Source organism: Rhinoraja longicauda, chromosome 12 (assembly GCF_053455715.1).
Source record: "Rhinoraja longicauda isolate Sanriku21f chromosome 12, sRhiLon1.1, whole genome shotgun sequence".
Classification (NCBI taxonomy): domain Eukaryota; kingdom Metazoa; phylum Chordata; class Chondrichthyes; order Rajiformes; family Arhynchobatidae; genus Rhinoraja; species Rhinoraja longicauda.
The window spans coordinates 31,955,641-31,970,157 of NC_135964.1; the positions used below are offsets into that span (position 1 = coordinate 31,955,641).

General features: G+C 41.2%; 2 protein-coding genes across 2 annotated transcripts in view; one reads left to right on the forward strand and one right to left on the reverse strand.

Annotated features, from left to right (window-relative positions):
* The window catches only part of rb1 (retinoblastoma 1), a 165,656-nt gene that overhangs the window by 92,711 nt on the left and 58,428 nt on the right, over window positions 1-14,517 (forward strand). The gene's annotated exons all lie outside the window — the stretch shown is intronic.
* Window positions 12,316-14,498, reverse strand: LOC144598876 (lysophosphatidic acid receptor 6-like). Its single transcript, XM_078409417.1, has one exon. It carries the CDS (start codon window positions 13,808-13,810, stop codon window positions 12,785-12,787), a length of 1,026 nt encoding a protein of 341 aa, XP_078265543.1. The 5' UTR covers window positions 13,811-14,498; the 3' UTR covers window positions 12,316-12,784.

Sequence of the window (14,517 nt, forward strand, 5' to 3'; positions counted from 1 at the left end):
GAAATTGACACATCGCAAAGAGAAGCACTGGGGAAAATTTTGTTCAGTTTCGTTTTTGAATAGTATAACCTGTACAGCACTTTGAACTGTATCAGGCAATGTCTGACATTTAAGGAGCAAGTATGGATATGTTGTAAGCTTTCGTCCCATATATAATTGGAAATTTGTTGACCCATCTCATGCACGCCTGTAAACCTCAGATGATGGGGAGTTGATGTTTTGAAGAACATTGTAAATGTAGGATATCAACTTCTCTGTATCTGCATGTCTATTCAAACATCCGTCAAGTTTATCTGGACTTGCAGGGTTGTAGTCTTGCATGTATGTTTTCACATAGTCCCTAACTTGAAGATATCTGAAAAAATTATTCGTATTCAAATCGCATTTCACCCGCAACTCTTGGAAGGAGGAAAAAGTCCCCTTCCAGTATAGATCTCCTACAGTATTAATTCCTTTGTTCTTCCATTGGGTGTAGACATCGTCTAAAGTAGAGGGTTTAAAAGAGGGGTTATTTGCAATAGGAAGGAGGAAAGACATGTCTCTCATTTTAAGACTGAACTTCAACTGTTTCCAGATACGAATAGTACCATGAATTATAGGGTTATAATCATATCATATCATATCATATATATACAGCCGGAAACAGGCCTTTTCGGCCCTCCAAGTCCGTGCCGCCCAGCGATCCCCGCACATTAACACTATCCTACACCCACTAGGGACAATTTTTACATTTACCCAGCCAATTAACCTACATACCTGTACGTCTTTGGAGTGTGGGAGGAAACCGAAGATCTCGGAGAAAACCCACGCAGGTCACGGGGAGAACGTACAAACTCCTTACAGTGCAGCACCCGTAGTCAGGATCGAACCTGAGTCTCCGGCGCTGCATTCGCTGTAAAGCAGCAACTCTACCGCTGCGCTACCGTGCCGCCCGTACATTGACTTATTCAGGGTTATTGGAGACAGGACAATCGAGCCTATGGAACAAGGCAAACAATCTTCTCTTTCCATTTTTAACCAATTGGCCTGTTGGTATGAATCATCCAACCAGAAGATTATAGTTTTAATATTCATTGCCCAGTAGTAAGAAAGAAAATTGGGTAAAGCTAGTCCTCCGTTCTCTTTGGATTTGCACAAGTGCCGTTTATGTATTCAGTCACTTTTGTAGTCCCGTATAAAGTTAGTAACAATGGAATCCATTTTTTTTAGGAAAGATTTGGGAAGATATATCGGTATTGTCTGAAATAAATATAAAAGCTGCTGGAGAAAAAATCATCTTTAAGGCATTCAATCTGCTGAGGAGGGAAATAAGCAGTGTTTTCCAAAATTGAACATAAGTATGAAGTTTTGTAATTAATGGAGGGAAATTTGTTTTAAACAGGAGGAAATATTTCATGGTAACGTAAACTCCAAGATATCTGAATTTATCGGTAACAATTCTAAATGGGAACTGTTGGAGCTGGATAACATCTTGTTCATTTATTGGCATAATTTTGCTTTTATTCCAATTCATTCTGTAGCCAGAGAAGATGCCGAATTGGTCTATAATGGATAGTAAATTTGGGATACTAGTTCGGGGGTTAGTGATGTATAATAGTACATCATCTGCGTAGAGGGAAATTTTGTTCGTAGTATGTTTAGTATTGTATCGGTATATGCCTGGGTGGGACCTGATGCTCTCAGCAAGTGGTTCTATGGCTAATGCGAATAGCATCGGGGAGAGAGCACATCCTTGTCCAATACCCCTGAATAAGCAAAATTTAGATGAGAGGGTTTGATTGGTTAATATTCTGGTGTTTGGGTTCCCATATAAAAGCTTCAAATTTTTGCCTAATTGGAATTTTCCCAGCGCTGTGAAAAGATAAGACCAATCAACTTGGTCAAAGGCTTTTTCCGCCCTCAATGCAATGATTGTGAGGTCTTTATTCGGTATTCTATGTGAGTAAATTATATTAAACAGACGTCTCAGATTAAAGAATGAGTGTCATTTAGGTATGAACCCGGTTTGATCTGAGTGTACAAGTTTGTCAATGACTAGGCTGAGTCTACGAGCCAGAGTCTTGGTTAGGATCTTCTGATCGGTATTTAAAAGGGCAATTGCTCTATACAATCCTGGCTCTTCTAGATTCTTATATTTTCTTCGGAATTAATGTAATAATTGATTCTGCTAGAGTGTGCGGTAAAGTCTGTTCCTTGAACGCTTGGATATACAGGCATTGTAGACGTGCGGAAATTATATCGTTAAATTTTTGGTAAAATTCATTATTGATCCCGTCTGGGCCAGGAGTTTTTCCATTTTTCATTGATTTATTAGTCTCTGAAATGTCCTTTAATGTTATCTCTGAACCCAACTTAATCCCTGGGATGGCGGGACTTGCATATGAGGAAAGACTGGATAGACTGGGCTTGTACTCGCTGGAATTTAGAAGACTGAGGGGGGATCTTATAGAAACATATAAAATTCTTAAGGGGTTGGAGAGGCTAGATGCGGGAAGATTGTTCCCGATATAGAAACATAGAAAATAGGTGCAGGAGTAGGCCATTCGGCCCTTCGAGCCTGCACCGCCATTCAATATGATCATGGCTGATCATCCAGCTCAGTAGCCTGTACCTGCCTTCTCTCCATACCCCCTGATCCCTTTAGCAAAAAGGGCCACATCTAACTCCCTCTTAAATATAGCCAATGAACTGGCCTCAACTACCTTCTGTGGCAGAGAATTCCACAGACTCACCACTCTCTGTGTGAAGAAATGTTTTCTCATCTCGGTCCTAAAAGACTTCCCCCTTATCCTTAAGCTGTGACCCCTGGTTCTGGACTCCCCCAACATCGGGAACAATCTTCCCGCATCTAGCCTCTCCAACCCCTTAAGAATTTTATATGTTTCTATAAGATCCCCCCTCAGTCTTCTAAATTCCAGCGAGTACAAGCCCAGTCTATCCAGTCTTTCCTCATATGCAAGTCCCGCCATCCCAGGGATTAATCTGGTGAACCTTCTCTGTACTCCCTCTAAGGCAAGAACGTCTTTCCTCAGGTTAGGAGACCAAAACTGCACACAATACTCCAGGTGCGGTCTCACCAAGGCCCTGTACAACTGCAGCAGAACCTCCCTGCTCCTAAACTCAAATCCTCTTGCTATGAATGCCAACATACCATTCGCTTTCTTCACTGCCTGCTGCACCTGCATGCTTGCTTTCAATGACTGGTGCACCATGACCCCCAGGTCACGTTGCATCTCCCCTTCTCCCAATCGGTCACCATTCAGGTAATACTCTGCTTTCCTGTTCTTGCCGCCAAAGTGGATAACCTCACATTTATCCACATTATATTGCATCTGCCATGCATTTGCCCACTCGTCTAATCTATCCAAGTCACTCTGCAGCCTCCTAGCATCCTCCTCGCAGCTAACACTGCCACCCAGCTTCGTGTCGTCCGCAAACTTAGAGATGTTGCATTCAATTCCCTCGTCCAAATCATTAATATACACTGTAAATAACTGGGGTCCCAGCACTGAGTCTTGCGGTACCCCACTAGTCACTGCCTGCCATTCCAAAAAGGACCCGTTTATTCCTACCCTTTGCTTCCTGTCCGCCAACCAATTTTCTATCCACCTCAAAACTGAACCCTCAATACCGTGTGCTTTAAGTTTGTACACCAATCTCCTATGTGGGACCTTGTCGAAGGCCTTCTGAAAGTCCAGATATAACACATCGACTGGTTCTCCCTTATCCACTCTACTAGTTACATCCTCGTTGTTGGGGGAGTCCAGAACCAGGGGTCACAGCTTAAGGATAAGGGGGAAGTCTTTTAGGACCGAGATGAGAAAACATTTCTTCACACAGAGAGTGGTGAGTCTGTGGAATTCTCTGCCACAGAAGGTAGTTGAGGCCAGTTCATTGGCTATATTTAAGAGGGAGTTAGATGTGGCCCTTTTTGCTAAAGGGATCAGGGGGTATGGAGAGAAGGCAGGTACAGTCTACTGAGCTGGATGATCAGCCATGATCATATTGAATGGCGGTGCAGGCTCGAAGGGCCGAATGGCCTACTCCTGCACCTATTTTCTATGTTTCAACTTGTTACGTTCGGTCTCACTGAGGGTTGGAAGATTGCACTTATCCAGAAAAATCTGCATCATCACTGAGTCGGCTGTTGTTTGAGATGCGTAAAGGGTTTGGTAAAATTGTTGAAATCTTTCGTTGATATCTTTGGGCAGTGAAAGTAGTTCTCCTTTTTCCAATCTAATTTTATGTATAGTACAGTCATTTTCTAATTTGCGAAGTTATCTTGCTAAACATAGAAACATAGAAAATAGGTGCAGGAGTAGGCCATTCGGCCCTTCGAGCCTGCACCGCCATTCAATATGATCATGGCTGATCATTCAGCTCAGTAGCCTGTACCTGCCTTCTCTCCATACCCCCTGATCCCTTTAGCAAAAAGGGCCACATCTAACTCCCTCTTAAATATAGCCAATGAACTGGCCTCAACTACCTTCTGTGGCAGAGAATTCCACAGACTCACCACTCTCTGTGTGAAGAAATGTTTTCTCATCTCGGTCCTAAAAGACTTCCCCTTATCCTTAAGCTGTGACCCCTGGTTCTGGACTACCCCAACATCGGGAACAATCTTCCCGCATCTAGCCTCTCCAACCCCTTAAGAATTTTATATGTTTCTATAAGATCCCCCCTCAGTCTTCTAAATTCCAGCCAGTACAAGCCCAGTCTATCCAGTCTTTCCTCATATGTAAGTCCCGCCATCCCAGGGATCAATCTGGTGAACCTTCTCTGTACTCCCTCTAAGGCAAGAACGTCTTTCCTCAGGTTAGGAGACCAAAACTGCACACAGTACTCCAGGTGCAGTCTCACCAAGGCCCTGTACAACTGCAGCAGAACCTCCCTGCTCCTAAACTCAAATCCTCTTGCTATGAATGCCAACATACCATTCGCTTTCTTCACTGCCTGCTGCACCGAAGAAAGCGAATGGTATGTTGGCATTCATAGCAAAAGGATTATGGGGTTTATCGCCGAATTCAAAGTATTTCTGATTGGTAAATTGAAATGCCCTACTGATTCTTGCTGAGAGTATCTGGTTTAATTTGTATTTAAGTGCAGCTATTTTGTTATGTTTTCCATTGGATGGGTCGTCAGCATTTTCTGAGTCCAACTGTTTTATTTGTTTTTCTAATTCCTGTTGCTCTGCCTTTCTTCTCTTGTTCTGCGATGCTTGGCAAGAAATAATGCAGTCTCTAAGGAAGGCTTTAAAGGTTTCCCAAAGCAATGTTGGAGAAATGCCAGGGGTGTCATTTGTCTCAAAGAAGATTTCCATCTGTAACTTCAGGTATTCACAAAATTTAGCCTCTGCGAGTATTTGTGGATTAAATCTCCAACACGGCTGTCTTTTCGCCATTCCAGTATCACAGAGAATGTAAGAGGACAATGATCTGAAATGATAATATTGTGATATTTTGGGTTGTGGGTATATGGCAGGAGTTTAGAATCGACCAGAAAATAATCTATTCGTGTCTTTATGGGCATTTGAGTAGAAAGAATACTCTCTTCCTGAGGGGTTGGCAATCCTCCATACATCTTTTATATTTGTGTTGTTTATATACGTATTAAAAAGTTCACTGGACTTGGATGTAATTATTCTACGGAATGAAGATCTGTCTAAGTATTGGTCTAATACACAATTTAGATCACCCCCGACTATCAAATTGGACTGGAACATATCTGGGATTAAATTAAATACTTTATTGAAAAATTGGGGGTTATCAAAATTTGGACTGTATATGTTCACCAAAGTTAGTGAGGTTGAATACACTCACTTCTCCGGTCACTATGATATACCTGTGCTCCTTATCAACTATTGTAGATTTATGTTTGAACGGAGTACCATTGCGGATTAAGATTGTGGTCCCCCTGGCTTTTGAGGGAAAGGTGGAGTGGTACAGCTGTCTAATCCACCTGCACCTCAGCCTTTTGTGTGAGTCATTCTTGAGGTGAGTCTCCTGGAGGAATAAAATTGTATTAGACTTGTAATAAGGATGACATGGTTAAACAATTAAATTATTATAGCTTTCTTTATGATAGCTGTTCTTTAAATTGTTTTCTTTTAGCTGTGAACTATAGTTAAGAGTAATTTGTAGCATAGTGCTTCAATAACTGTTTAAATCTGCATTGCATGTACAGCAGTTGGACAATCCTTCATGATCTCTCACTTAGGATTGATAAATTAATTTAGAAACTTGAGTATAATACCAAATTAATAATCCTGGTTCCTGTATAGCGTGCTAATCTAAGCAGAACGAGATATGACAAGGCAACTCAGACTCTTGTCTTGGGCAAATGTGTGGGAGATTACATCTGATGGAATAACTTGAGCTCTAATATTTAGAGTTCGGTCAACAGTTGCCATCAAATGGTCCATTTATGAAGCTGAATATTCTTAAGCAATATAGGACCTGGATAACATGTCCTTGGAAGCAGTCACTACGCAGCTCAAGAGAGTGCAGTGAGAGGAGGAATAAATGCCTGCTAGATAAATACAAAGAAGCAGGCTGGTAATGTAAAACCCTTGAGGGCATCTTGGCTCTCTTACCAGCATTCAGTGCAAAATAGTGATGGGGGGGTGATTCCCCCTGGACAGTGCAGCCAGAGCCAAAGCTAATCGCAGCAGATGGGAGAGCAATGATTACAAGAGATCCTATGGTTCGGGAAGCAGATGGTTATTTCTGCAGTTGCTAATACTATTGCAGATAGTATGTTGTATCTGTGATGGCAGCATCAACTATATCACTGATTAGCTGCAAAATATTCTGATGGAGGATTGTGAGCAGCCAGAGGGCATTGCCCTTCTTGGTATAAACAACATAGGTTGAAAGTGGAATGAGATCCTGCAGGTTCAGTTCCGTTTAGTTTATTGTCACATGTACCGAGGTACAGTGAAAAGCTTTTGTTGCGCGCTAACCAGTCAGATAGATTAAACCAGTAGATTAGGAAAGAGAAACAGCATGTCAAATATGTTTTTTTCTGTATTTCTTCTGGCACCACAGATCAGTGTGGAATGAGGGCTTTAGATTGTAGGTACCTTAGATCAGTTCCAGAGAAGGAACCTGTACAGGCCTCAAAAGGACCAGGTAGACACAGAAACCATGTCCCAAGGGTCCTAACTTGATCTGTTACCTGTCCATGTTCTCCGGGGATGCTGCTTGACCCGCTGAGTTACTCCAACAGAGCAAATCAAGGTTAAAAATATACATGGAGTCTGGCTGTGCTAAAGAGTATATACCTAACTGTAAGTATTATAGTGACCAAGGCATATGGGTGGCAATAAGCAATCTCAGCTGTCAGAAGGAAGGCTATGTTAGAAGATTCATTAAATGCAACTAAATTTTGTTTTTTGTCAGATATAAGATTGCTTATTTGCAGAACCAATCTCCCTCAGACTGTTTGGAGGTCTGTAGTACATTCCCAATAATGTGACCTTCCCTTTTTTTGTTAAAGTAAACAATAGAAAAGGTGCAGTCACATTATTAGGAATGTACTACGAACCTTCAAACAGTCTGAGGAAGATTGGAGTGCAAATAAGTAATCTAATTTCTGACAAAAAAACGAAAACAAAAGCCCTTGAGTCAAGGGCAAGAACAGACTTAAATTGTCCGCATATTGCTTAAAGCACAGGTGGTGCAAAAGATGAACAAAGAACAAAATTCTTGAATTGCTTTCAAGTTTACATTTTTATCCAATTTGTTGCAAGCCCAAGAGAGGGGACAACTCTGGCTTTAGTTTTAGAAAATGAAGCTGGGAAAATGGAAGGGCATTTTGTGGTGGTGGTCATAAATCAGTTGGATTTAGACTAAAAAATGACAAAGATAAAACGAATAAAGGCCAATCATTACACTGAGAAGTGAATGAGCAGAAATGGAGTGGAAAAAAGGTATATGGAAGTCAATCGGTCTTGAAGCATTGGGAGGTATTTCATATTTCCATAAAATATAACGTGGGACTGCCTTTAAATGACAATAGCTAAAGGCAAAAATGGGAAATTCTTGTGAGACAATGAGAGCTTAATACAGTAAAAGGCCTGGAAGGAAACATCTAGAAATGTAAATATGAAGTTAAAAAGAAAATTACAAAAGCAAAGAAGAATGAGTCAGAGGATGAAACAATATGTTATGACTTCATAAAAGAGGTGGATGATGCTGATATGCTCAGGGCAAATGAATACAACATATTGGATGGGATACTAAAAGAGTTTTATTTTTTTATCGTTGAAAATGGATAATCATTAGGCCTGGGTAAATATCCCAGGCAGTTAAAGGAACAAAGAGAGAAATTTGTGGAGGTTCTTCACTATTTTTGCGGCACTCCACTCACCACTGCCTGCCATTCTGAAAAGGACCCATTTACTCCTACTCTTTGCTTCCTGTCTGCCAACCAATTCTCTATCCATGTCAACACCCTACCACCAATACCATGTGCTCTAATGTTGCTCTGCAATCTCCCGTGTGGGACATTATCAAAGGTTTTCTGAAAGTCTAGATACACTACATCCACTGGCTCCCCTTCATCTATTTTCCTTGTCACATCCTCAAAAAATTCCAGAAGATTAGTCAAGCATGATGTCCCTTTCATAAATCCATACTGACTTGGACTTATCCTTTTACTGCTATCCAAATGCACCATTATTACCTCTTTAATAATTGACTCCAGCATCTTCCCCACCACCGATGTCAGGCTAACTGGTCTGTAATTCCCCATTTTCTCTCTCGCTCCTTTCTTGAAAAGTGGGATAACATTAGCTATCCTCCAATCCACAGGAACTCATCCTGAATCTATTGAACATTGGAAAATGATCACCAATGCGTCCGCAAAGAAACATTTCCCTTTGAAAAATTAGCAGGAACCCATCCTGTAAAATCATCCTATTCTTGAAACGAATTAAGCACATTAAACAAAGTTAAAGTTAAATCTATTGTCCAATGTCTACTTTTCGTGTGAATGACCATGTTCATGGCTCAGAGTTAACTCGTTCTCATGTTAGCCGACGCCCGTCGTCCACTCCGGGCCAGCTGTTTCAGGAGTTCCTTCTGCCGATAGCGTGATTAGCTCCGGCTCTCCACCACTAGGCCGCTCCTCACCCAGTGACGATGCTGGGTTTTCATTAAATTTCCTGATGGCTGGCTGCTTTCTGGACGACTTCTGCATTGTCATTTATGTCGGTTTGTTATTACAGCAGTCGACACAACTTAAAGTGGGAGTTGTACTATAAATAGTCTTTTATTCCTTAATCTCGATTTATCGGAGGGGAGCTCTAGCAAAACACATCTATTCCGTCACATGCGCACTAGCGCCCCCACCCATAATCATTTCTGCCGTGTGCCTTCAAGTGACCCACATTTGTCTGCTAATCTTTTTCAACATATCTAAAGAATCTTTTACTGTCCTTCTTTATATTCTTCCCCTCGTACTTCATCTTTTCAGCCCGTACTGTCCGTTTTGTTACCTTCTGTTGTCCTTTTAAAATTTCCCAATCCTCTGGCTTCCTGCTACTCTTTGCTGTGTTATACATCTTTTCTTTTAGTTTTATTCCATCCCTTAACTTCCTTTGTCAGCTACAGTTGTCTCCTATTATTCCCAGAAATACCTACCATTGCTGTTCCAGCTTCTTCCCGCTAGAGTCTCCTTCCAGTCAACTCTGGCCAGCTCCTCTCTCATGCCTCCATAGTCCCCTACGCTCAACTGTAATACTGATACTTCCGATTTTCCCTTCTCCCTCTCAAATTGTAGATTAAAACTTATATTATGATCACTACATCCTAATGGCTCTTTTACCTTGAGTTCCCTTATCAAATCCGGTTTATTACACAACACTAATTCCACAACACTAATTCCTGCACCCTATGTCCAGGCTACTATTTGGGGGCCTGTAGATAACTCCCATTAGGGTCTTTTTACACTTACAATTCTTCAGTTCTATCCTTACTAATTCTACATCTCCTGATTCTATGTCACCCCTTGCAAAAGACTGAATATCATTCCTTACCAACAGAGCTTTATAACTATTTAGTAATTGCTTATATCTATGTGGGACATGATGCAGCTTTGGATAAAACATTAATCTGCTATGTGTCTGACAGTTAGGAAGGTATCTTAAGATTGCAGGAAGATGTTTTATGGTTTGCAGAAATATAGTAAATAGAATTTAATGCAGAAAGGTGTGAGTTGTTTTTGGGAAGGGGGCTGTAAGGCAAATAAAGGTATGATGTATGACAGGGTTATCAAGTGGTGTGGAAGTACAGAGAAACCTCGGACTATATATTGATATAATATTAAATATATCAGGTCAGGTCAACAGTGTATTTTAAAAGACTTTCAGGGTGCTTTCTATTATTAGAAACATGTTTCTTATAGAAACATATAAAATTATAAAAGGATTAGACAAGCAATGCAGGAAAAATGTTCCCAATGTTGGGGGAGTCCAGAACCAGGATCCACAGTCTAAGAATAAAGGGGAGGCCATTTAAAACTGAGATGAGAAAAAACTTTTTCACCCAGAGAGTTGTGAATTTGTGGAATTCTCTGCCACAGAAGGCCAATTCACTGGATGAATTTAAAAGAGACTTAGACAGAGCTCTAGGGGCTAGCAGAATCAAGGGATAAGGGGAGAAGACAGGCATGGGTTACTGATTGTGGATGATCAGCCAGGATCATAATGAATGGCTGTGCTGGCTCGAAGGGGCAAATGGCATCCTCCTGCACCTATTTTCTATGTTTTTATTAGCTGTGTCACAAAAGATAAGGCCAATAAGGTAATGGTGGACTCTAGTTATGCCATAACAGGATTACAGCAATTCCAATCATGTTGCAGGAAAGGTATGACTGCACTGGAAAGTATGCAACAAAGATATACAAAGTTGTTGCTTGTTCTAGATAGCTGTATAAGAAAACAATTGATGAGCTGGTATTGTTTTGGAGCAGAAGCAGACAAAAGATTTAATTGAGGTGTATAATACTGGGGCCTGGATTAAATATGGAGACCCATTTCCTGCAGCTGAAGTAAATAAACAGGGTTATAGATATAAAATACTTTAAAGGATAAAAAAGGCAATGGATAATATGTTGTTTGCCCAGAGGAGGTAAGATTCTAGAACTTGAACTCGATTCTGAAAATGGATATATATATACACACACATAACTCATCAAATAGTACTTGGAGATATCCTTGATTATGTATAAAGGATTCTCTTATTAGATTTGCAAGACTTTTATCTACCAAAGTTTATAAGAATGAAATAACTTGACTGAAATCTTGAGGGTTCTTGACAAAGTGAATGAGGAAAGGATGGTTCCTAGATCAGAAGTATGCTGGAACTAATCACTTTTATTAAAAAAAGTTAGCCATTTAAGACACAAAGCAATTTTTTAAATGTTTATGAATGTGGAACTCTCCTCAAAGGCCCGTCAAGGCAGTATCTTTTCCTCTTAAGATAGAAGTGGATCAAATCTTGATTAACATGGGAGCACAGTGGTACAGCGGTAGAGCTGCTGCCTCAGTACCAGAGACCTCGGTTCCACCCTGACCATGGGTGCTGTTTGTGTGGAGTTTGTACGTTCTCCCTGTGACCACGTGGGTTTTCTCCAGGTGCTCCAGTTTCCTCCAATATTCCAAAAATATGCAGATTTGTGAGTTAATTGGCCTCTGTAAATTGACCCTGGGATGTTGGATGCAAGAAGTGGAATAACATGGAACTAGTGTGAACAGGTGATCGATGGTCGTTGTGGACCCAGTGGGCCGAACAGTCAGTTTCTGCCCTGTATCTCTAAACTAAACGTTTACTGCAGGTAGGTGGCATAGCTTGGGTTACAATCAGGTCAGCCATGATCTTATTAAATAGTATAGACTTATGGGGGAAGAGTGGCCTACTCCTGCTCGTAGTTCATGTTGATGTCCAAGAGCAGGACGAAGGGTATTAGTATGGCTCATTCTTGACTGGTACAACATTGAGTTAAATCAAGATTTTGTGTCGTAAATTGCCAATGGTTCTCTTTTGGTCCAGGACATCCTCTTTCTTTAGTAAGTGGGGTTTCCCCCCTTCTGTGCATAGATGGCTCCCTCACCTGCATCTCCTCTATGACCCGAGGTTCTTCTCGCTCCCGCTCCTCCCAGACCGACAAGGAACGGTGATCCAACCTTTCACCTCACCAGAATCTACACTTTCTTATTCCTAGCTGTTGTTAATTACCTGGCTGAATTTGCAATATTGCACTGCAAAGTTTCATTGTATGCATTCACAGAACATGTACCAAATAAGATGTTAGAACATTAATTTATTCTTATGTAGATACAAATGTTTAAAAATATGCCGTTAATAACAATTACTGTACAATTCATTGTTAGAGAAATCTTAAATGAGTGATCTCAGTAAAAGCAATACTTTGGATCTAAATTGTCTGTGGCTATGGTTCCTTTGTACTCATGTTAAGGTTTGTTATTTATCTGGTCTTTACTGAGTTAAATGTGAACATTAAAAAGATATATATGTGGATAATTATATCGTCAACTTATCCCTTTCACGCTCTCCCGCGATGGCTTCCACGGTAGCGCTACATAAACCATTAGTTTTCAATCCTAGAGGCAAGACTGAAACCTCTTGTTTGCTCACCATTAACCACACCCCACTGACGGTGGCGATAATTAATGTTGTAGTTTTCAAGTGTAGTAGGTCACGTACTCAAATAAATAATCTGCGCGCATCAAAATGTGATGATAAGAATGTATACTTGGTTACTAAACAGTTGAGTCTAAACTAAGTGTTTTAGATTTTAATGTCCGCAGACTATTGGCGAGGAAGCCTGTAGTGTGCAAGGTTTCCAAATCCGAGTCGAGCCTTAGCGACTTAGACTTCCTCATGATTGAATTCTGAAAGGTTTCAGAAGTGAAATAATAAACGATAGGGTCAAAGCAGCAGTTGGATACCGCAAAGCATAGTGTGATGGGATATATTGTTTTTACTGTAGTTACGACTGAGCAATTTCTCACCGCTCCGGTCCTCACCAGCGAATACATCACTAGGGTTACATTGTATGGCACAAAGCAGCAGATAAAAATTAGGAAATGGACAATAATCATTCGCAGGACTTTCTTCTTGTTGAACTTACTGCGGGAAAGAGTAATGGGCTGTCTTAAAGTCCTCAGCACCATTGAAAAACAGAACATGTTTAGCAACAGCGGGATTACAAAACCGACTATCTCGATAAATATTACAATCTTTGACAAAAAATTCTTCCAGATATCGTTGGAAAAATTTTCAAAGCAGGTTTTTGTCTGATTGTCCTTTACATTGGTGGTTTGCAAGAAAGTCGCTGGAACACTTCCTGCCAGCACGGTCAGCCACACGGCAATGCACACAATGATAGCATTTCTCCTCGTCCTCAGCATTCTCGATTTAAAAGGGTGAACGATAGCCAGAAAACGATCGGCGCTGATGCAGGTCAAGAAGAGGATACTCCCATACATGTTCGTGAGAAACAGAGTCCCCGAAACTTTGCACAGCAAATCCCCAAAGGGCCAGTCCCGGTTCGAGTAGTAGAAAATCCGAAACGGCAGCGTAAAGACAAACAGCAGGTCTGACACGGCCAGGTTTGTCATGTATGTTATGGTTTCGTTTCTTAATTTTAAGGAGCACCTCAAAACATACAGGGCGACACAGTTTGACACGAGGCCCACGGCGAATACCATGATGTATACGCTACTGTACAACGGATACTTAAAGGAGTCATCCGTTTTACAAACAGTGGTGTTCGAGGCTGCCATAGTGAGCACTACTCCCGCGAAAACTCTGCTCTTTTTCCGACCACTTTTTGAGATTTTGGTTCGAGTGAATTTTACAGTCAAATTACGTCGGCGAATGCATCCGTGCTGTGAAGTTGCTTATTTTCCTGGATTTTTAAGACGGTAGTATGATTTAATGCAAGGAATGGGCTCTCGGTTACCCATTCAGCATTGGTTCTTTTTGAATCCCGGTTATGCAGGTTACCAGTTTCTGCTAAACAGAGCAGGATCAAAATCTTGGGCAGGGGGAGGAATGAGAACCGTTGTACTAACCAGGGGTGTATCGCTACACAAAAGAAATCCCGTTCCTGAGAATCAGACCACAGTTCAGGTGGAACAAAAATAAATCCTGGTTTTCTGAGTTGCTCAGTTGGTTCAATGACATCGTGGCTCAATAGTTTGCTGGGATATAAAGCCGAGGCGAAGAAGATTCCGTCTTCCACTTGGCCAGATTTGTGCAACAAAGGTTCTTAGACTTAGCGCGAAACAAGCCTACCTTGCTCCTGGCGGTGGAACAGGCTTTTCAACTCCCACAGTGCCCGCACGGAATAACTGAATACGGATAATATGTCACGGCCTTGTGAAAATCGTTCCGAGTTGGCTTTTCTCCCAAATGCAAATTTCATTGGCTGTACCAAACGTCTTAACTATGCAAATTGGGTGATGTCAGAAGAAGATGGTCGGAATTG

What these genes read in the sequence shown, in the direction of transcription:
- LOC144598876 (XM_078409417.1), bottom strand. Translation starts at nt 13,810, where the DNA reads ATGGCAGCCTCGAACACCACTGTTTGTAAAACGGATGACTCCTTTAAG.